Raw genomic sequence first — 23,122 nt, forward strand, 5'->3', positions numbered from 1 at the left:
CCTCACACATTGGAGGAACTGGAATAAAACACTTTACGAATGAAATCAGAAACATTACAGTGGCAGAACTCACTCGCGTCGGCCAGAATATCGTTACCAGATGCAATGCCTGTATAACCCAGGAAGGGCGACACTTCCAGCATATTTTATAAGGTAAGATTTCATATAAGATGGTATACACTCTGAAAGCAGGGTGACCTCGCGCGACTTAAGTTCGGCTGAGGCAACTGCCGTAGCGCAGTGTACATACACCGTGCATTCGGTCTGAGTTTATTTGAGAGACCCTGTATATTCTTTCATATATAAAATGTGCTCAAGACAGCGTTCGCATATAATGTGCCGAACAACGTGCTTTGTAATCACCGTTACCAGGAAAGTAAATAACTATTTTAAAGGTTGCCGTAAGCAATGAAGTATAAAATAAAAGGCAATTACATTTTAGGGGCTTAACATGTTCAACGCTCCTATGAACAATAATGAAACAGAATAATACCGAAAACTATGCCGCTACTATAGGCCTATCGCTTTTGTAACAAAGCATTATTTCATTATAAACAATAGAAATAGGCTATTGTAAAAGTAGCATCTCTTCAAGCAATCATGGTGATACCAAATACAGTGGAGACAATACGCGACACTCTGCGAGATATCGAGGGACAGCGATTACAGCTCTGTCTAGCGAAGTGACCTGGAGTTACTGATTCTGTCATAAGAGCACGTGTATTTGTTTGTGAAGTTTTTGGTGTTATTTATGCGTTTGCATTAAGTTGAGGTAAGTAAACAGTAGTGTGTGTCATTCCTTTATATCTCCAGTCAATTTGAGTGGAAAGATATGTGCTGCGTTTGGCTTCAATAACTATGAAGTGTAGAAGGATTCGCGGCGGTCTTTCTTCCGTTTTCTTCGTGACAAGAAAATGTTAGTAAATACTGTGTTTTCATATATATTCTTCCAGTTACAAAGATATTTTTATAGTACTTCCCAAACTTCTGACCTGCGCGACCCATATTTTAACTGGCTTAAAATAGAATATGCTTATTTTGTTGTATTAGTGCATCAGTTAACCTTCAATACCGATGTGTTATTGTAGGCGTGATCTGTGGGTTTTGATTTAATTCAGGAAAATGCATATGCATGTGTGTGTGGCTGGTTGTGTTCCAAGTTACCCCATATGGAATGCCGTAATGCGTTGTCAAGCACTGAAGAAAATATGGGTGATTTAAGAAATGTACATATTTTGTTGAAACAGTATGATGATGCCAATTTGCTTTACCCTAATGTAATGGTTAGTATTGCTTATAAGGAAATTTTGAATTTTTTGCAGCTAAATTTATAGATTTTCTTTCTGTTAGTAGGCCTCAAGTTAAAAGAAAAATATTCCAGCTCTTAAATGTAAACTCAATGAATCATGTTTGTAAGGAATATGCCGATATTTTTTTTACAAGTGTCCTAAAGTGATGACACAATGCTTTTAAATGAGAAAAAAAGACAAATCTAGCCGTGAAAGTTCAGGCAGGTATACTAAAGCTAAAAAAGTAATGCATAAATGAAAGATAAAGCCCTTTCACAGCTGTCCATTTCACATCTTGATTATATGTCTAATTTCAGTATTGAAAACAAAAATGAAATGTCGTATGGCTTTTAGTGCCGGGATATCCCAGAACGGGTTCGGCTCGCCAGGTGCAGGTCTTTTTATTTGACACCTGTAGGTGACCTGCGCGTCGTGATGAGAATGAAATGATGATGAAGACAACACATACACCCAGCCCCCGTGCCATTGGAATTAACCAATTAAGGTTAAAATCCCCGACCCTGCCGGGAATCGAACCCGAGACCCTCTGAACCGAAGGCCAGTACGCTGACCGTTCAGCCAACGAGTCGGACTATTTCAGTATTTAAATAATAACTTGTTAAATAAATCTTCATTCATTTATCCGGAATTGCTTTAGCAACTTTGAAGTTACCATTTTAGTAATACTTTCTTTCTAGACGTAATTTTTTAATCCATTTCTGTATATACATTTCCATAGATATTTGAATTCAGCGCGAATTTCCAAGTCACGCCACTAGGAGCGCCACTTGCGAATTGTCTCCCATTGTAACAAGGCTAAATCCGGAAGTGTCGCGTATTGTCTCTGCTGTATTTGGTGATACAGAGGTATACAAACATAAAACACACACTAACTAATTACTGTGTCAATCGTTATGCCACAGCCTATGCAGCTGATATTACTTATAGACCAAAACAGGTAACTGGGGCCTGTTATCGATAGGTGTGCACAGCCCTCAGTCAGCAACGCGGGGAAGTAAAAGCCGACTGAGGAGAAGCGACTTGCACCCGCGTGCACAGGTACGGGCATTGCGCTTAGGGCGGGAAACTTTTGACAGCCATGTCCTGGAGACCTAGATGGATAGGACGGCGGGTTCAGAGTGGAAGACAAACAATCAGCAATCTGGGCTACGCCGATGATACTCTCGTAACAATAAAGGACAGGATGTTGGACATAATTGGATCGACTGACAAGAACAAGCAGGGAATTGTCTTGAGATCAGCAAGAGTAGACAGGGGGAACAAAAACTACCAAACATGAGCTGGGCTTGAGGTAGTGAGGAGATTCTCTACCCGGAAAATCGTATTTCGAACAACAGAGACGTCTTGGATTTGGCATGGAGTGTAAGAGAAGTAGAGGGAGGCCAAGGCGACGATGGTTAAAAAAATAATTAGAGATTAAAGAAAGAAAATCATGAGAAAAATCTTAGGACCCAGTATTAAAAATGGAATACATTACCCCAAAATTTCTAAATGTACTGATACAAAGAGACAGCAAAGAATTCAGTCATTTGGAAAGAATGAATAACACAAGAATTATTTACTGAATACACACATTTCTGCAAATCAAACGTACGAGATCAAAATGGTAAAAGCAAGTAGAGAAAGACTTCACCGAATTAGGATCACCGAATCTGTACGATAGAAATGTAATCAGGAAAATTACTCACACAAGGGGACTTGAGAAAGATGAGAAAACCAACACGACGTACATGGTCGGAGGAACAGAAATCACAACAATCGATGAAAATGAAGAACTACTGGTCAAGGAGGAAAGCTCAACAAATGTTGATTCCACGTGATCTTGGCGCGTAGAAGAAGGAGAAGAAGATGTGGAAGAAAACGAAGCCACAGAGCTAGCTGGAAGTAGAGTATTGTGGAGCCGCTTACTCAGTTCACAGAGGCTTGCAGACTGAACACCGTGAGGCATAACAGTCTATAATGAATACCGTATATATCTAAATAATTTGGTGTTATCATATTCTGAATGTGTTCGTTAATTGTTTTCATTTCGCCATAAATCTGCCTGTTTTCGCTGTTTAAAGGAAAAGGAGAAACCGATGATGAAAACTCATACAGATGAATAGCGTTAGAGAACAACTCCTTCAAGATGTATACAAGAATTCTCGCCCGGCGACTTGAAAGGGAAATTGAAATGCACATTCCGGAGGAGCAATTTGGATTCAGGAAAGGGAGAGGGACCCTACACGCAATTGCACAATCTACTAAACGACATACATGAGGCACTAAGCCACAGAGAAGGAAAATAACGCGTTGTCTTCATTGATTATACGAAAGCCTTCGATTTCCTGAACAGAGCCAAGTTAATAAAGAAGCTAGAACATGATTGGACAAAATAACCCTCTGGTCACTGCAATAAATAATTTGCTAGCATTCAATTTCGTTGAAATCGAAGACGGTGTAACAACCTCGTCCCCCATCACACAAACAAATGGGGTCCTCCAGGGTGATCCAATAAACCCAATCTTATTCAATATCGCCACAGCAGATGTAACAAAGATAATACAGAACTCTCCACTCGTGCTATACGCCTATGCTGATGACATGATACTAGGCTCCAGAAACAGGGAGGTCCTCCAGGAAGCAATGGACAAGTTACAGATCTGGGCTGACGAAAATGACCTACAGTTAAATAAAGACAAAACTGTTTACATGACATTTCGAAAACGAGGAAGAGTTGTGGCACACGACACAATCACGATTTCAGGACAGACCTTGAAAAGAGTAGGTAATTTCCGATACCTCGGCATCACTCTTCAATCTAATGGTACCTCTTAGAGAATATACATAAGAGAAAGAACGGCAGCAGCCATACGAGGGATCTACGACATTGAAAACCCCACCATGATCTCACTAGAAACAGCAATGCTGCTCTTCCGCAGCAAAATTCTCCCTGCTCTCACTTAGGTATTCATCTCGTCTGGGAACACCTTACTACGACCAACTTAGAAACCCTAGAAAGAGTAAAAGCCAGATTCCTGAAAAGAACACTGGGGATAGCAAAAAAAGGGCCGTCAAGACTAGCGTATATGCTTGCAAAAGAACGTTTTTTATAGAAGATATGAGGTACATCCTACAGCTACCATCTACACCACAAGTATAAGAAGTCCTTAGGAAAAGAAAACAAAAACAAGAAGAAATATGGCCGGAATGTTTCACAACAGAAACCATGCTAGATCGAAGATGGAGTAGACCAAACCAGGTTTTGCGAAGTGCCATCACTAGACTGTCTGTACATGGATTTCATCATAAATCGTGCATGAAAACATACTTCCATGACCCAGATGAAGACTGCTTATGCAAACTATGCAACAAAGTGTGTGAGCGATATCATTTTACAATTTGTACACAGAGACACAAGACTCGAAAGCAATACAGCAAAGAATAATGTATTTTGTATCTATTTGATCAGTGTATATTGCAACTACTAGCGACTGCTTTGGTCTCCACTGTCTCCATCATTGTCATTCGAAACTTCTCGACATTCCAACTAACACTTCGATTTTACCTCAGAGTTTATATTAATGATCGATGTCAGTTTTAGTTCGTTTGTGTGTGTTTGTGAAAAACTACTGAAGTAATTGACATGAAAACTAATATTTGAAGAGAAAATATGCTATAAAGAAAACATGCCTTTACAATCATCAATTTCCTAAGTATAGTATGATATAAATGACGTTTAGGTGTCTCAACAACCATCGACCATAAGAGACACCACCAGGAAATCTACATGTATTTAAGTATTTTGAAGTGCCAACTGATTGTGCAGTAATTGAATCCTACAGTCTTCTTGAACATCAGACTGATAAATGTCATCCAAGTGGTCAAGTCATAACAACTGTATTACTCGTATTATTCGTCCATGTACCCAACAAATGCAATAATTGTGCATTAATAAGAATATGGAGACAACAAACGTACAAAATTAGAAATAAGGCTTTGCCACCGTACCTCTAGATGAGAAATACATTGCAGCTTTCGTAGGTTTCTTTTCTTGGAACTTCTGACACTATCCTTCAAGTAATTATGTTGCAATGCTTGTATTACCTAAATATTGTCTACTAGCAATAGTTCAATTTAAATTCTTCATATCAATGAAAATCATTTTATTGCACGTTTTCAATATTACCTAACCCAAGAAATAACATATGTAGGATCACTTGGTTGCTGATTTTCTATGGTACTTTTTTATTGTACTTAATCAACAATAAAACGCAATGCCATAAATCTACATGACAAGGCGAAAGTGGAAAGGAGAACTCACTCTCAGCTAGGGAAAATGAGTGAAACATACTCCTGTGTTCTTCGTAATAGTTACATTTTCAGTTAGGATTTTCATATTCCATAAATTTCTCTTGAGAATATTAGTGTAAAGTTACTTGTATAATTGGATATTCGTCGGGATGGCACACAACTTCTTGGCATTGTGACAATTTATTTAAACAATATACCGTACGTAACCTAAAGGATGAGGTCTCATTATCTCAGTAAATCTTGATAGGGTAAATTTAGAGAACAAACATGTGATATGTTTTAAAATAAAAGTCTGTCTTTCAAGTCACAATTATCCAAAAAATGTTCTCTATTACTATGTATTACATTCATATTAATAATGCATAACATTCATTTAGACCGCCTAAATCGAACAGCTGACGGGCTTGGCGCGCTTCCTACAGTAGGGCCTTGTACGTCACGAAGGCAATGACTTAAAAAATGTATCAGTCCCAAGACTGCAAGGCTCACACCAGCAAATGCCGGGACTGTACCTTAATTAAGGCCACGGCCGCTTCCTTCTAATTCCTAGACCTTTCCTATCCCATCGTCGTAAAAAAAAAAAAATTACTGCAAGGCGGACTGTGAATATTTTATTCTAGCATAAAAGGCGATGAGGATGTGACGTCCTCACAGTATCGATACCCATGAAGTTCAATGCATCGTAAGAACAGCATTGTATATTCACTTTTAGCACAGCATTACGAGCTGTAACATTGGAACTCAGATTAATCAACTTGCGAATGGAGCATAACTTCAATTGCGGAAGCGATGTGGGACTATACAGGTTGAATCATAACTATACCGACAAAAAATTTCAGCGATGCTCTCTTTTTAAGAACAATGGTGCAGTCGGACTGGCATTGAAAATTTTATTTTCGAGAACATGAGGTTACTTTTTTACTTTCAAGCGTGCGATTCAAATTGACGAACTCGTCGTATTTGCTATGCCAGAGCACAAGCCACTGTCGTGCTTCATGGCAGATAAGGAGTGGTGTGTATGATGGAGACAGACATAATGCACAAGTTTCCTCGTTCAGGATTGTCCTTGTTTATCGACAGTTTGTTTATTAAACAGACGTAAGTGAATACACATTACAAGAACACTCAGTAATTAAGACACACTTGTCAGTCTAGGAATGCACCAGTTCGTTTCTCCTCTCGTCTGTTGGTCGCAGCAACCTTCTTTATTATTTAACATGCTCGAAGATGCAATGATGTCGCCCCATGATTGTGTATTCATTCACTCACAGCGTTGTAAATGAAATGAAATACTGAACGAAGGAAACAATACGCCCAATGGTTTGATTACGGAATTGGATGCCCCCCTCCTACTTCGATGCACAGTTCACAACGGTGTAGTAGTGAACTTTGAACTCTGCTCAGGATGTGTGGTGTGTCGCGAACGACCTGGAAAACTGCCTGTATTCTTGGTACAAGTTCATCTTCTCTTTCTACGGGGTTCGCATAGTATTCAATTTGTGCAGAACAAACTGTACACTTCTTACTGGGGCTGGGAAGCTACTATATGACAAACGAACGAGAAACGTGTGCATTCACGCCGAGCATTACCTCTGTCTCCCACTTCCCACTTTCCCTCCCTTCTCTTCCCTCCTCTGACGCACAGTAACAGGCAGCGGCTGGTTCTCTGGCATAGAAAATATGGCGAGTTCGTCAATTTGAATCGCGCGTCCAGAACGAACAAAGTAACTTCATTTTCTCGAAACGAAAAATTTTCTCCGCCATCTTAATATGACACGAAGAGCATCCCTGATTTTTTTTTGTCGGTATAGTTCTAATACACCCTGTATATCATTAAAGAATCTAACGACTATGTCGACAAGGTATGATCAGTGGGAAGTTAGCATGTGATGAAGTGCTGTGAAAAGCGGATAGAAGATATGCGAACGTAATTTCAAGTCATCGGATCAGTACCTTTATTGGCTAAAATTGGTCTATATTTCTTAAAAGTTATGTTATGAAGTTAGTTCTGTTACTAAGTAAACTGCCCCAGAAACTTCTCCCCCCCTTATTAAACAAGTTAACAGTCGGTCAATCTCACCACCCAAAGATATGACGTAATTAATACTGGCATCACAACAACAACCCAACTCTGATGAAATTCAGTTGTTTTAGGGCCGAGGTAACGGATTTTGTTCAAGCTTCTGATATTAGCTCTGGATGTTTTACAAATGAGAGAATTATAAAAATGATACACAAAAACAGCGACCGTGTACCTATAGATAGATAGGTAAGCTAATTACCGCCAAAAGCTAATGAAGTCAGACTCCAACATCTCTCACATAAAGTACCCGTATTGTCACATATGTGGAGGAACATAATAGAAAGTATTGATCAGCTGTTCATTAGTCCGCGCCGTGCTGCCTCAGGGAGCATGTTCTTGTTAGCCCCCGGTTCCTGCCCTGCCACGGGCACGAGTACTTCATCTCTCCGTGAAAGTAGTGCTTGATTGTTCGAGGTCATAGCCAATGGCCTCAGGGAAATATTGAGAGCTACTGGATAATGTTGATGTATTTGAAGTAATCTAGTATTGTTATTTCAGTACAGTCCTAAATACTGGTCGGTAGTGTGGAATTTTGTCCCGCAAGAGTATATTCGTTCAGCACTCGAAAGATTAATGTCCCAGTGTGCAGGTTTCTTAATTTTTCAGTTTTTAGCCAGACAAGCTTCTCATTATAAGCGGAGATATTTGTCCCAAAGTATGTTTCTTTTCTTTTTTTTTTACAAGTTACTTTACGTCGCACCGTCGTCTTATGGCGTCGTTGGGATAGGAAACGGAAAGGAGTGAGAAGGAAGCGGCCATAGCCATAATTAAGGTACAGCCCAGCATTTGCCTGGTGTGGAAGTGTGAAACCACGGAAAACCATCTTCAGGGCTACCAACAGTGGGTTCGAACCCACTATCTACTGAATGCAAGCACATACCAGCGTACCCCTAACCGCGCGGCCAACATGCTCGGTGTCCCAAAGTTCAAGAATATACACGAGCTCGTCGCTTTCTGAAATGTCATTGTTTGTTCTACAGTTGCGTCAGTTAGTACATCAAAGCAACTAATTATTGGGAAAATGAGTGTTTGAATAAGAGTTATATTCATACTCTATGGAAAAATGGATTGTTCAATTTTTAGGGGATGAAGAGATGCATATATTTTTCTTCAGGTGCTTGAATATGTCATTATTCTTTATGTTCTTCTTAAAAAGGTATTTCTTCACCACCTAGAATCAGAATAGGTGGAAGGGTGTTGTTGAGGGCATTAGTTTTTATTATTTTTTTCTACCATTGGCTTTACGTCGCACCGACAAAGATAGGTTTTATGGCAACGATGGGATAGGAAAGGGCTGGGAGTGGGAAGGAAGAGACCGTGGCCTTAATTAAGTCACAGCCCCAGCATTTGCCTGGTGTGAAAATGGTAAACCACAGAAAACCATCTTCAGGGCTGCCGACAGTGGGGCTCGAACCCACTATCTCCCGGATGCAAGCTTACAGCTGCGCGACCCTAACCGCATGTCCCCCTGTGGGTGGGGGCGGTAGAACAACACCCACGGTATCCCCTGCCTGTCGTAAGATGCGACTGAAAGGGGCCCCAGGGGCTCTGAACTTTGGAGCGTGGGTTGGCGACCACGGGGCCCTTAGCTGAGTCCTGGCATTACTTCCACTTACTTGTGCCAGGCTCCTCACTTTCATCTATGCAATTCGACCTCTCTTGGTCAACTCTTGTTCTTTTCCGACCCCGACGCTATTAGGCTTGCGAGGGCTAGGGAGTCTTTCTTTTTCACGCCCTTCGTGGCCATTGTCTTTCTTTGACCGATATCTTTACTTTTCGAAGTGTCGGATCCCTTCCACTTTTCCCTCTGATTAGTGTTATATAGAGGATGGTTGCCTAGTTGTACTTCCTCTTAAAACAATAATCACCACCACCACCTAACCGCATGGCCAGCTCGCCCGGTGAGGGCATTACTGAAAGCCTAGTCTGTCCTGTTATGACTGTTTAGGTTAAAAGAGGCAGTTCTCTTCTGCATGGGAACTAATTGAATTTAAGACCGAGTTCATTTGGTGAATTGCACTGTCATTGTCAGCGACTGTACAGTGTGGGTATATCACTTCAAAGTTTACTTTTGAACGACGGCATTAGAGGAACAGTATTTTATTCGTGCAAAAGTTCGACTTTGTTTTTGACGGATCTTGACATCGATAAAATAGGTTTTGCAACATAACTATGATTTAAGACACAGTGGATATGTGCGTTTGCCCTGCCCCACCCCCCACCCCCTCTAAGAATTTTGAACTTTACAACATATGTTATTTAATTACAGATACCTTTGGTTCGTAAGTTCGGCTGCAGAGGAGGCTTCGGTCGTAACCGTGGTCTCGGTTCGGGAGACGGAGAGGGGCTGATCCTCACCGTCACCTGTTCTGAGATCGGTTTTCCGTGGTTTTACATTCTCCTGCGCTAAGGCCAATGCCAGGGCAGTTCCTAGTACAGACGACGGCCGCCTACCACCTCACCTTCTCCGAACATCACTTTCACAAACTTCTTAACCTGAGAGAAGGGGAAGACCTGAAATGTAATTCTCCAATAAGTTATTTTTATTAGTGGTCGTATAGATAACTACTACACAACTAACATAACTTTAGTTATGTCGTAAGTTAGTAGTAGTTATGTAAGAAGTTATTAAATTTCCGATCACTTATGTCTTATACATTGTTACCGTACCGCATATAATCACAGAGATATTCATGAATTTGGACTTTTGTTACTAAGTCCTTATCAGCGCCGAGTCACGAGAAAATGGGTAAACAGAATTTGGTGAAAATCGGTATTTAAAGTCTGAGAATAAGGAATTATAGTCTACGACATAAATAATTTCGTAAGACGCCCTAATATCACAGAGTCGAAAGAAAACTAATGTGAAGGCCTGCAATATAGAAAGCTCATAAACTTTATCAACAATAACATTACATTGACCATTGTTTGTTGTGATGTGCTTTTTGTCTTCTGTTTCCACTCATCCCCGATAGATAGGATTACTGCAGCGTACCGAGGTTTTTTATAATTTTATATAAAACCGGAAACAGTTATCTTGGGGAAACCCAAAGGGCAGAAAACAACTCTCATATGAAAACTGACGCCACCATGGTATCGCAGCAAGTTCAAAAGGGAACGTTGAAGGAGAAAGACAGGGTTTCAGTACAGAAGGGTTAAGGACAGACTCTAAGATGACCAATACAAACACATAACCTATGACTGTAGATAAACCAAAGGTTAGTCAACACGAAGTGGATACTTTCGGGGAAGAAGGAGAGTGGGAAGTACAGGAAAGGAGAAGGAGGAAGTCCAAGGGAGCGCACACTATAACGGGGTCCAATGTGCTTGCAAACAGCAAATTCCGAGCTGGAGATAGGAAGGCGTGGCTTGGCTTTATGTAGGCCGCATACATCGATACGTCGATAAAGATACTTTAGTTGAACATCTAAAGGAAAATGGAATTGAAGGGAGAGAATAAAGCATTCAAAGTGGATGTCCCTTTTGAAGCCAAAGCCATGGTGGAACTTCCGCAATTTTGGCCGAGAGGGATTGTTGTCCGATGATATCTTTTTCGGAGATACTAGGATTCAAAGATCCGATCCTCGGGAGGAGACTATGATCGAGAATATCAGAACAATAACATGGAATATAGAAGGTGCAGTGAATGCTCTAAGCATGTCCCCAATTGATGAACTCAAAGACTCTGACATTGTAATCCTAACGGAGACCTTTCTCACAAAGGACTGGGATTTTACGGTTTCTACAACATCCATGTTCTAGCTCTGCAGGGACTAAAAGGTAGGCCATCCGGTGGAATCACCTGCCTCCTGAAGCAGAGATTTCACGCGTTTTCTGTGAAATGCAAGACACCTGAGATGATAGTGGTTAAAACAAGTCTGTGTTGGATCACATGTGTGTATTTCCAGCTGTGGTATAGAGATGAAGATATTATAGTTATCGTTAGCATTGGACTCAACAAGGTGGGACAACAGGAACTGGTTATACTCGTTGGAGACCTTAATTGCAGAGTCGATATTGACAATACTAAGTCAGAGGTACTTCTCGGATTCCTTCATGGAGAAGGTCTGAGCCGGATCAACTCTTACACAGAGAAGACATACATCTGGCACAACGGGAGTAGCACGATTGATTTAGTATTCTCAAATATGAAGAAAGTGACAAACGTAGTTCAAAGAATACAGAAGAATGTCGTGAGGAAGCATCTGCCCGTATTGACAAACTTTACTGTACAGCAAAGCATTCCTACCACATCTCATACCATAAAACGGACCAGAGCACTGGATGTACAAACGATCGAGGAATTCACCCCTTTGATCACAGAAGCAATACCGCTCATACAGCATTAACACATAGACACCGCTCTACAGGAACTAGAAGACATCATACTCTGCGCAACGACAGCAGTACCGGCGTTTAAGAGGAAAGCCAAGCCCTGGTTCAACGCAGCCTGTTACCAGTCCAGGAAAACAACTATTCAATCGCTGCACGCAGCGTTAATGTCACCCTGTGAAGCCTCTCTGCGCGAATACTCCAGGAAAAGACAGAGCTACAAAGCGCTGATCATAGAAACAAATAGGAAATATTTTGAGGAAACAGTGGAGAAGCTTGTAGAACAAGCTAAGAAGAGCCCCTTCAAGGTCTTAAAGCCGAGGAATCCAACCTTCCCGAGAGACATTCCAATGGAGATCTGACACGACCACTTCAGTAAAGTGTTACAGTCTAAAGACACTAGACCTTGCAATGCTACTGTTGGCCAAGGAAATGTGAGAAGCATTGAGTCATTCACACAAGAAGAGATAGTAGAAGTAATTGCAATACTAAAACCCAATAAAGCCTGTGGACATGATTTGATTTTTAGTGAGTACCTGCAGAGTTCAATTCAAATATTAACAAAGGCATGGACTGTGCTGTTTAATGAATTTCTCCAGCAGGGGAGAATTCCGGACAAGTGGAGGATTTCGGGGGTTAAAACTCTGTATAAGGCTAGAGGAGACCCGAGTAATCCTGATTCCTACAGAGGTATAGCGCTAGAATGAACATCATATACAGCCCTGGCGAAACTTCTGACCTTGAAACTGACAGCCATAGTGGACAAGTATATCCCAGAAGAACAGTTCAGTTTTAGCTAATGTCGATCGACAATCCAAGCAGTAGAATGTCTACAGAACGACATAAATGAGGCCCTTCGACATCCAAAAGGGAAACTACACGTTATCTTCGTTGATTATACCAAGGCATTCGACACTATCAACAGAACGAAGCTAATGATGAAACTCGTACAACTCGTAGGAGAAGAGAACTCCTATACGATTCTGGTGAAAAATATACTTTCGAGGAACTATATTGAAGTGGACGACGCACTTATCACCTCTAACCCGATCGACCAGACGACGGGAGTCTTACAAGGGGACCCACTTAGCCCCTTCCTATTCAACATTGCATACGACGTGGTGCATGCAACGAAGACATAAGACGTAAAGGTATACCTGTACGCGGATGATACGGCCCTGGTTTCAACATCGATCACTTCGCTTCAAAAAACGTTCGATCACCTAGTGGACTGGGCGAATGACAACGATCTCCAACTCATCAGGCTGAAGACCGTGAAAATGACCTTCAAGAAAGGAGGACGGCAAGCAGCAGAGGACGTAATATACTTGGGCCAGCAACCATTAAGCAATGTGAACAGATTCAAATATCTGGGAATAACGCTTCAGGCACAGGGAAGAACATTTTCTGCACATGTTAAAGATAGAGTGGCCGCATCTCTGATTGCAATAAATGATATCAGACATATCAGGAAGATTTCACTCCCAACAGCGATGGAACTATTTAAATTTTAGGTAATACCCGTAGCTACGTATGGGTTACAGTTAATCTGGGAATGCCTTACAAAAGCGAACTTGAAGGACATCGAAAATGTTAAGGCCACGTATATGAAGCGAGTCCTCGGCGTCTCCAAATTTTCCCCCTCCAGATTGACCTACGAGTTGTTCAGCGAGACGATGCTTTTGGAAGATCTCCGCCTACAGCTTGGACTTCCATCCACGCCAGCTTACGAATAAATAGTCTCCGAACACCAGAGGAAAAAGAAAGACATCTGGATTGACTTCTACAGCACAGACGCGATGATGACAAATGACTGGAAGGAAGCGAACTACGAGCTGAGGCGTTCGCGATCCACGGCTTTCACTTCAAAGTCTGTTGCACGGATCGATTCCATGAACCATGTGAAGACTGTAGGTGTTCCTTGTGTGGCAAGCTATGCGATCGATACCACGTGCAATTTTGTGAGAACCGGCGTATGTCGCTTAAGAAATTCTGCTCAGAAGACAGTTAATACTGTGCAGACTGAAAATTATTTAATGATATTGTAATTTGTAATCATCTACTTATATACAGTATGTAAGTTTCTCTATGGCCATTGGCTGATATAAATGTATTATTAAATCCAATAGAAATTATTTGGGAATGGTTCTGACATCTAACGGCAATATGTATTACTACGTGACCGTTCGCGCAGGAAAGAATCGGGAACCCTTTCCAACTGTTCGTAATCCGCGCATGCGCTCTTGCACAAATCACACACACACACACACACACAGATTTGCTGCACGGACCATCGCGACTGCGTTAATACGCCTTCTCATTCCTCCGGTCTGACCTCTAGGAGGTTTTGGTCTGATATGTAAACGTGCTAACAGGGCATAGTTACCAGTTCAGGCGCTTGGAACGCTGAGAAGCTGAGAAGCGGTACCTAACAATGTCATAAATTGCTAAATGCTATTTCAAGAAATAATTTATCTCTTAATTACAATTCGAGATAATCGAAACGATATGTTTGCCACACCGAATAAATCCACACTTTCACGCTTCGTAGGAAATATAAACTGCGAGACTGGAATAACACTCTTAGTAAAGGAGCGCCTCTTAACAGAAAGTCAGTGCCTAAATGAAGAAGAGAGATTGTGATTGTTGGTAGTCCATAGAACAACAGATGTTGGATGACAAGAAACTCGACACCTTTGAACAGAACAGAAAGACGCTTCATTCCATGTTGAGCGAATAAAAACTACGTACTCAAGATGACTGTCATGCAAGCGAAAGTAGAAATCGAATTACCCTGGTCAATAACTTTCTTTGTTTTATAATTTCTGCTGTGACTATAACATAAAGGTTACCAGCAGCATTTTTCTTCTTGAAGAGTCTTTTAGGTACACTCACAACAACAATGGAAGTCGAAACTTGCGGGTTTTTTCGTGTTGCTCATTGTGAGTGACAATCATATGACTAATTTTAGCATGATAAGAAGAATGTCTTCTTCAAAACACATTAAACCGAAGATGTGTCATCCTGTTGATAGTAAAATGCCTCTTCTTGCTTTCGATCAATCGTACATTCTGAAGAAGTAAGAAATGCTTTACTCCAAAAATCTATGTTTGATGGTTCCCAGGATATAAATGGTGATTTTATCAAGAAACTGTGCCAGATGCAATCAAATGAAACTGTGAAACCGGTTCATTTATCTTACACGCAAAAACATCAAGAGGTCTAAGAAAATGAATGTGCGGGGGCGCGTGAAAGATATTTTCGCGACTGAAGTAATAACAGCCCTAGAATATGCACAACTTTTTAATGCAGGTACCACTGTCAAATACATGTTATCAATAAAAAAATGATTCGGCATACATGTCAGTATCACAAAATGTAGCAACATTGCAGCCGGACAAGATGCTTGATTCTTTCGATAAGACCGAGGTGTTGATCAGTGCTGATGGACTTATAAAAGAGATTAAAACAGCAGGTTGCAATATCCATCTGATTTGCTACTGTGGATTTTGAAAGTTATTCATGATTTTGTACTGAAAGCACAACCATGTGTGCATAAAAATCCCGCTGCGCCTATGAGCGACTATTTAGTGCCAGTGTTGCGTGGGTTTCCTCACTTCAGTTGTCCTAAAATCGGACATTCGCAGTTCTTGAGTGAAGTTATTTGCGATTCCTGTATTCTTAAAGAACATAGACATATGAATAACAGGAGATCTTTGAAAGACCTAAATATTTGAACGCGAGAACCCGAAACACTTAAACAGAAAAGTGTGTGAAATTATTTATTTTCTGCAGTATTTACTGCCTACCGTTAACATTATTTTATACGGTTTTTCCGCTGCGGAGGGATACGTTCTCCACTGAATTTCTTTATTGAGGTGTAAGGTGTGATTCAAATATGTTTATCGAGTGATTAGCTAGGTGTATATATTTAAACAGAAATATACAAAACACTTAACGTGTGCTGCAATGAACAATCATGTTTCAATGCCAGCGAAACAGCGCCCGTTGGTAAAAATGGGACCTAGGCCCATATCGCTCATATCGCTGTACTGGGAAGACGTATTAGCGCAGTCATAGTAGAGGGCGATGCACGAACAAAGCTAATGTTATAAATACCACCACAATGTTGAAACACAGCCCCTCGTTTCTGCGTATGGGTATCAAGATATCGGGCTGCAACTTAGTCAAGTGGGCGGTGAATCAACGCCACCTAGACACAACTGCGTGGTGTTGAATGAATCGAGAAGGCCGCTAATTTCCCATAATACCAAGAGTTCTGCAGAAATCCGTGAAAGTAAGTCATTTTTCCTCATTTTTTCATAGTTTTATTAAGCGTTTTTCGTGTTACGTACACAACATGGATGGTCGGAAACAATTACGGTAAGTGGCTCAAATGATCGCAGATTAGCAGAAGAGAACAAGAGAAAAAAAGGAGGGAAAGTGAATTCTCCCAAAAGTTAGACTTGCTTTTATCACAGGAACCGAAACCAAACTACAGTATAATTCAAACAACTTTCTTTCATACAATGACGAAAATAAAAATGATGGTACCGGCACAGAGAATTTTGATGAGTTTCGTTTTCGTTTCCATTGGTCTGCTATTGGAACTGTAAGTCAAAATCGTGAAGACGATATTGTACCAAGAAAAGGTACATTTAAATCAAACGATTACCCTTATTTTTGGCTTATGAATAGTAAATGCAATTTTATCTTATCAAGTTTAAAGAGGGGGGCGCATAATTATTTGGGCCCAAAGGCGTTGCAATATTTCAATTCGGCCCTGGTCGTAACTACTTCTATTTTAATGAAAACAACATTGAAGAGAAATGAATGAAATTAATAATTGTGTGTGTGTGTGCGTGTGTGGCAAACTAATCGATTATTCCATCAAATTTTTCTAATTTACTCATTTAAGTCAGCTAAATGGCACCCAAGGCATGTGTTCTGGCTTCCCTAGCCTACCTTACTTACGCTACTGGATGAAGACTTTAGATGATTACTGCGGAATATAGAACACAGTATTGGTCTTATCTTGAATTTCATACCTTTTTGTTTTGGTCATTTTTTCTGTATAATCATTGCTAATTTGATGTTAGCCTTTCTTGGACTATTTATTTCTTTAGTTATACATACACTGACTGCCATTGTTTTATGTTTCAGTACAACATTAAGAAGAGAGAGGAAATTCAGGAGATCCCTCAGGAGGAGCCTAATCCTCTCATGAGGAAGAAGAAGACTCCTGAAGAACTTGCCCGCGAGGCAGAAGCCGAGGAAGAGGACGAGTTCACGAGTAAGACAGGTTCAGAACGCAAGCCCCCCACGCAAGCTTATACTAGAGTAACGCCACCTACAGGAGTGAAAGTAGCGAAGCTAGTTCCTAATGCATCCGATAGACTGAGCTAGACCCTTCAGCACTGCTTGCCAGATCCTCATGTCTTCAGCCTTTAGCCTGTTCCATTAAAGAAGCAATACGTACGCACTTTCCTACCATTAGTTACACGTAGAGCAATACGGCGAGCTAGGACTTAGGCTCACGCACACTAACTTTAGAGTAGCTTGTGATGTCTTAAAATGGTACCGAGCAGAGTAGCCACAGCTTTACAGCCCTGCATTCGGTAGGCGGCGGTCTCGTCCCATCGTCAGCTGTCCTGAGAATGTTTTCCCGTGGTTTTCCGTTTTCCTCACTAAGGGGAATACAGGGATACTTCCTGTTATAGACCTCGGCAGTTCCCCTTTCACCTTCACCGCACCTCAAATCACCGCAACACATCTCCTGGTCTAAGAGAGGGCGTCACCCTGTAGGAAACGGTTTAGTAATAATCAGTAGAAATTCGAAGAAAATTGTACTGTAGCAATACCTTCCTGCAAAGAAAGAGAATAAAATCCAAGTCACGTTTATGTTGTTAATTCTTGCTACAGGAGAGATCGAATGGGACTACAGCACTGTATTTTGTTTGATGCTGTCCTTTTGTTAATCACATCCACATCATCATCAATGTCCGGCTCCATGGCTAAATGGTTAGCGTGCTGGTCTTTGGTCACAGGGGTACCGCGTTCGACTCCCGGCGGGGTGAGGAATTTCAACCATAATTGGTTAATTCCGCAAGGGGCGGAGACTGGGTGCATGTGACGTCTTCATCACCATTTATCCTCATCACGATGCGCAAGTTGCCTACGGCAGTCATATCCAAAGACCCGCATCTGGTGAGTCAAACTTGTCCTCCGACACTCCCGGCATAAGGGCTGTCGCCCAGGTAGCAGATTCCCTATCTGTTGTTTTCCTAGCCTTTTCCTAAATGATTTCAAAGAAATTGGAAATTTATTGAACGTCTCCCTTGGTAAGTTATTCCAATCCCTAACTCCCCTTCCTATAAATGAATATTTGCCCCAGTTTGTCTTCTTGAATTCCAACTTTATCTTCATATTGTGATCTTTCCTACTTTTATAAACGCCACTCAAACTTATTCGTCTACTAATGTCATTCCACGCCATCTCTCCGCTGACAGCTCGGAACATACCACATAGTCGAGCAGCTCTTTTTCTTTCTCTCAATTCTTCCCAACCCAAACTTTGCAACATTTTTGTAACGCTACTCTTTTGTCGGAAATCACCCAGAACAAATCGAGCTGCTTTTCTTTGGATTTTTTCCAGTTCTTGAATCAGGTAATCCTGGTGAGGGTCCCATACACTGGAACCATACTCTAGTTGGGGTCTTACCAGAGACTTATATGCCCACTCCTTTACATCCTTACTACAACCCCTAAACACCCTCATAACCATGTGGATAGATCTGTACCCTTTATTTACAATCCCATTTATGTGATTACCCCAATGAAGATCTTTCCGTATATTAATACCCAGTTACCTACAATGATCCCCAAAAGGAACTTTCACCCCATCAACGCAGTAATTAAAACTGAGAGGACTTTTCCTATTTGTGAAACTCACAACCTGACTTTTAACCCCGTTTATCAACATACCATTGCCTGCTGTCCATCTCACAACATTTTCGAGGTCACGTTGCAGTTGCTCACAATCTTGTAACTTATTTATCACTCTATAGAGAATAACATCATCCGCAAAAAGCCTTACCTCCGATTCCACTCCTTTACATATATCATTTATATATATAAGAAAACATAAAGGTCCGATAATACTGCCTTGAGAAATTCCCCTCTTAATTATTACAGGGTCAGATAAAGCTTCACCTACTCTAATTCTCTGAGATCTAGAAATATAGCAAACCATTCGGTCACTCTTTTGTCTAGTCCAATTGCACATATTTTTGCCAGTAGTCTCCCATGATCCACCCTATTAAATGCTTTAGACAGGTCAATCGCGATACAGCCCATTTGACTTCCAGAATCCAAGATATCTGCTATATCTTGCTGGAATCCTACAAGTTGAGCTTCAGTGGAATAACCTTTCCTAAAACCGAACTGCCCTCTATCGAACCAGTTATTAACTTCACAATCATGTCTAATATAATCAGAAAGAATGCCTTCCCAATGCTTACATACAATGCATGTCAAACTTACTGGCCTGTAATTTTCAGCTTTATGTCTATCACCCTTTCCTTTATACACAGGGGCTACAATAGCAACTCTCCATTCATCTGGTATAGCTCCTCCGACCAAACAATAATCAAATACTGTAAGTACTTCAGATATGGTACTATATCCCAACCCATTGTCTTTAGCATATCCCCAGAAATCTGATCAATTCCAGCCGCTTTTCTAGTTTTCAACTTTTGTATCTTACTGTAAATGTCATTGTTATCATATGTAAACTTTATTACTTCTTTGGCCTTAGTCTCCTCCTCTATCTCGACATTATCCTTGTAACCAACAATCTTTACATACTGCTGACTGAATACTTCTGCCTTTTGAAGATCCTCACATACACACTCCCCCTGTTCATTAATTATTCCTGGAATGTCCTTCCTGGAACCTGTTTCTGCCTTAAAATACCTATACATACCCTTCCATTTTTCACTAAAATTTGTATGACTGCCAATTATGCTTGCCATCACGTTATCCTTAGCTGCCTTCTTTGCTAGATTCAATTTTCTAGTAAGTTCCTTCAATAGGTGGCAGATTCCCTACTAATTTGTTACCTAGCCTTTTCTTCAGTGTTTTCAAAGAACTTGGAAATTTCCCTTGCTAAAATATTCCAATCCCTTACTCCGCAGCCTTATACATTAATATTTCCCCCAATTTGTCCTCTTGAATTCCAACTGTATCTTCACATTATGATCTTTGCTACTTTTAAAAGCTCCACTCAAGCTCACCACTGTGCAGCAGTAAACAAATCACAACAATGATGTGGATTTAAGACCAGGTTGCGGAACCTGTGTGTGTATGTCTACGTGATATGTGTCTGTGTGTACTACGTGCAGATACACCACTTTTTCAATATAGTGGATGAAAGTTTTAAACTTAATGTATCACACAAATATATTTGCTTCATGAATAATTATAAATTGATACAATTCAAGAATGACTTTGCATTATTTAAGCTACTAATTGACGGAAATAGTAAATGATAACCAGCATTCTTCATAATTTTGCATTCAACTGAATGAAATCGATTTATTTTGCTGTTCTGGTCTCTGGTAAGACACCAACTAGAGTATGGTTCCAGTGTATGGGACCCTCACCAGGATTACTTGATTCAAGAACTGGAAAAAATCCAAAGAAAAGCAGCTCGATTTGTTCTGGGTGATTTCCGACAAAAGAGTAGCGTTACAAAAATGTTGCAAGGTTTGGGCTGGGAAGACTTGGGTGAAAGGAGACCAGCTACTCGACTAAGTGGTATGTTCCGAGCTGTCAGTGGAGAGATGGCGTGAAAGGACATCAGTAGACGAATAAGTAATAATAATAATAATAATAATGTTACTTGTTTTACGTCCCACTAACTACTTTTTCGGTTTTCGGAGACGCCGAGGTGCCGGAATTTAGTCCCGCAGGAGTTCTTTTACGTGCCGGTAAATCAACCGACACGAGGCTGACGTATTTGAGCACCTTCAAATACCACCGGACTGAGCCAGGATCGAACCTGCCATGTTGAGACGAATAAGTTTCAGTGGTGTCTTTAAAAGTAGGAAAGATCACAATATGAAGATAAAGATGGAACTCAAGACGACAAATAGGGACAAATATTCGTTTATAGGAAGGGGAGTTAGGGACTGGAATAACTTACCAAGCGAGATATTCAGTTCCTTTGCAATCATTTAAGAAAAGGCTAGGAAAACAACAGATAGGAAATCTGCCACCTGGGCGACTCACCTAAATGCAGATCAGCATTGATTGATTGATTGATTGATTGATTGATTGATTGATTGATTGATTGATTGATTGATTGATTGATTGATTGATTTATTGATTGATTGAACTTCTTCAGGCTTAGTCCTATTCTCTGATATGGGGTTGGGGATGAGGTGAGGCGAAATGATATGGCATGCTTTTGCGGCTGGATGCCCTTCCTGACGCCAACCTCAGTTGAGGAGCTAATGAAAAGGTGATGAATGATATAACATTATCAAATATTATGTCCGGCTCCATGGCTAAATGGTTAGCGTGCTGGCCTTTGGTCACACGGGTCCCAGGGTCGATTTCCGGCGAGGCCGGGTATTTTAACCATAATCGGTTAATTTCTCTGGCACGGGGACTGGGTGTATGTGTCGTCTTCAGCATCATTTCATCCTCATCACGACACGCCTACTGGAGTCAAATCGAAAGACCTGCATCTGGCGAGCCAAACTTGTCCTCGGACACTCCCGGCACTGAAAGCCATACGCCATTTCATCAAACATTATGCTTTTGTAGTGAAGTACACAACACACTGAACGTGCTTTAACTACACTTTATTTTACACCACAATTATAACTACACAAATGTACAAAAACAGCTCACTCCATCTTTACTTTTTTCTGCCGCTTTTCTCTCGGCAAAGACGAGCTATCTACGGTTTTTAGTTCACTCAAAGTCCACTAGGGGCGGCCTACACCACTCCCCCTCCAGTAACCAAGTTACGATACAAAGACAATATAAACATAACCAAAATATACCATAATCACAAGAATATTAAATATATACAACATCATCTAAATAGCGAGTGGGGAACCTGACAGTCCTTCCACTACGTGATTTTGTTACCACTTTCTCCTTGCTGGTGTTGTCCGTAGAATCCGCGGTTGATCCATCAGGGGGGCAGAGTCCTTGCAAGACACCTGGTCGTTCTTCATGACGAGCTGTAGAAGTTTCATCATCTGCTGCTATGAAGTAGGCTGGTTTCAGGCGATCAATGGAGACATTCACAGATTTATTTTTTATGGTAACCGTGAAATATTTATCAGTTTTGGCAGTTATCAGGAAGGGACCTTCATATAGGGGTTGCAAAGGTTTTTTCACTCTATCGATTCTCAGAAATACATGAGTACATTTACTCAAGTCTTTATGGATGAACACAGTTCGGGAAGTTTTGTGCTTAACTTCCACAGGCCTGAGTTGCTGCATGTGCTGCTGAAGTTTGGAGACAAAAGTTTCTGGTTCGGTATGAGATGGAGGGTTATCAAAGAATTCACCAGGAAGCCTAATATGCGTGCCATACACCATTTGTGCAACTGAACTGTTCGAGTCCTCCCGGAGTGATGCGCGTAGACCTAGCAACACAGTCGGAAGGGTGTCTGTCCACTTTATAGAGTTGTGGGCTTTGATAGCAGCTTTTATTGTTCGATGCAGACGTTCAACTTTACCATTGCTCTGCGGATGATAGGGTGTCGTACGTTTAAGCTTCACACCACACAATTCGGAAAGATTCTTAAAGAGCTGACTTTCAAACTGTCGGCCTTGGTCAGTAACTAGATTTGCTGGGACTCCCAATGATCATAAAATGATTTCGCTACCGTCTCTGCTGTTATATTTTGCAATGGTATTGCTTCCATCCAGTTGGTGAAGCGATCTATACATGTGAGGCAGTAGATATAGCCATCAGAAGATGAAAGGGGGCCAACAATGTCTATGTGAACAGTGCTAAACCTCTCATCAGGTTCTTGAAAATGGCTGACTGGCGATTTGGTATGTCTTGTTATTTTGCTTTT

At 40.9% G+C, this 23,122-nt stretch overlaps 1 protein-coding gene across 3 annotated transcripts in view; it reads left to right on the forward strand.

Moving 5' to 3' along the window:
- The window catches only part of cpx (complexin), a 633,066-nt gene that overhangs the window by 567,281 nt on the left and 42,663 nt on the right, over window positions 1-23,122 (forward strand). For 2 of the 3 annotated variants that reach the window (XM_067151076.2, XM_067151074.2), the window contains exon 3: window positions 17,182-17,320. In XM_067151076.2, the coding sequence (XP_067007177.1) occupies window positions 17,182-17,320 (139 nt within the window). The remainder of the gene's footprint in view (window positions 1-17,181; window positions 17,321-23,122) is intronic. The other variant, XM_067151075.2, reaches the window with a different exon arrangement.

The sequence above is a fragment of the Anabrus simplex genome, chromosome 7 (genome assembly GCF_040414725.1).
Source record: "Anabrus simplex isolate iqAnaSimp1 chromosome 7, ASM4041472v1, whole genome shotgun sequence".
In the NCBI taxonomy this organism is placed as follows: Eukaryota; Metazoa; Arthropoda; class Insecta; order Orthoptera; family Tettigoniidae; genus Anabrus; species Anabrus simplex.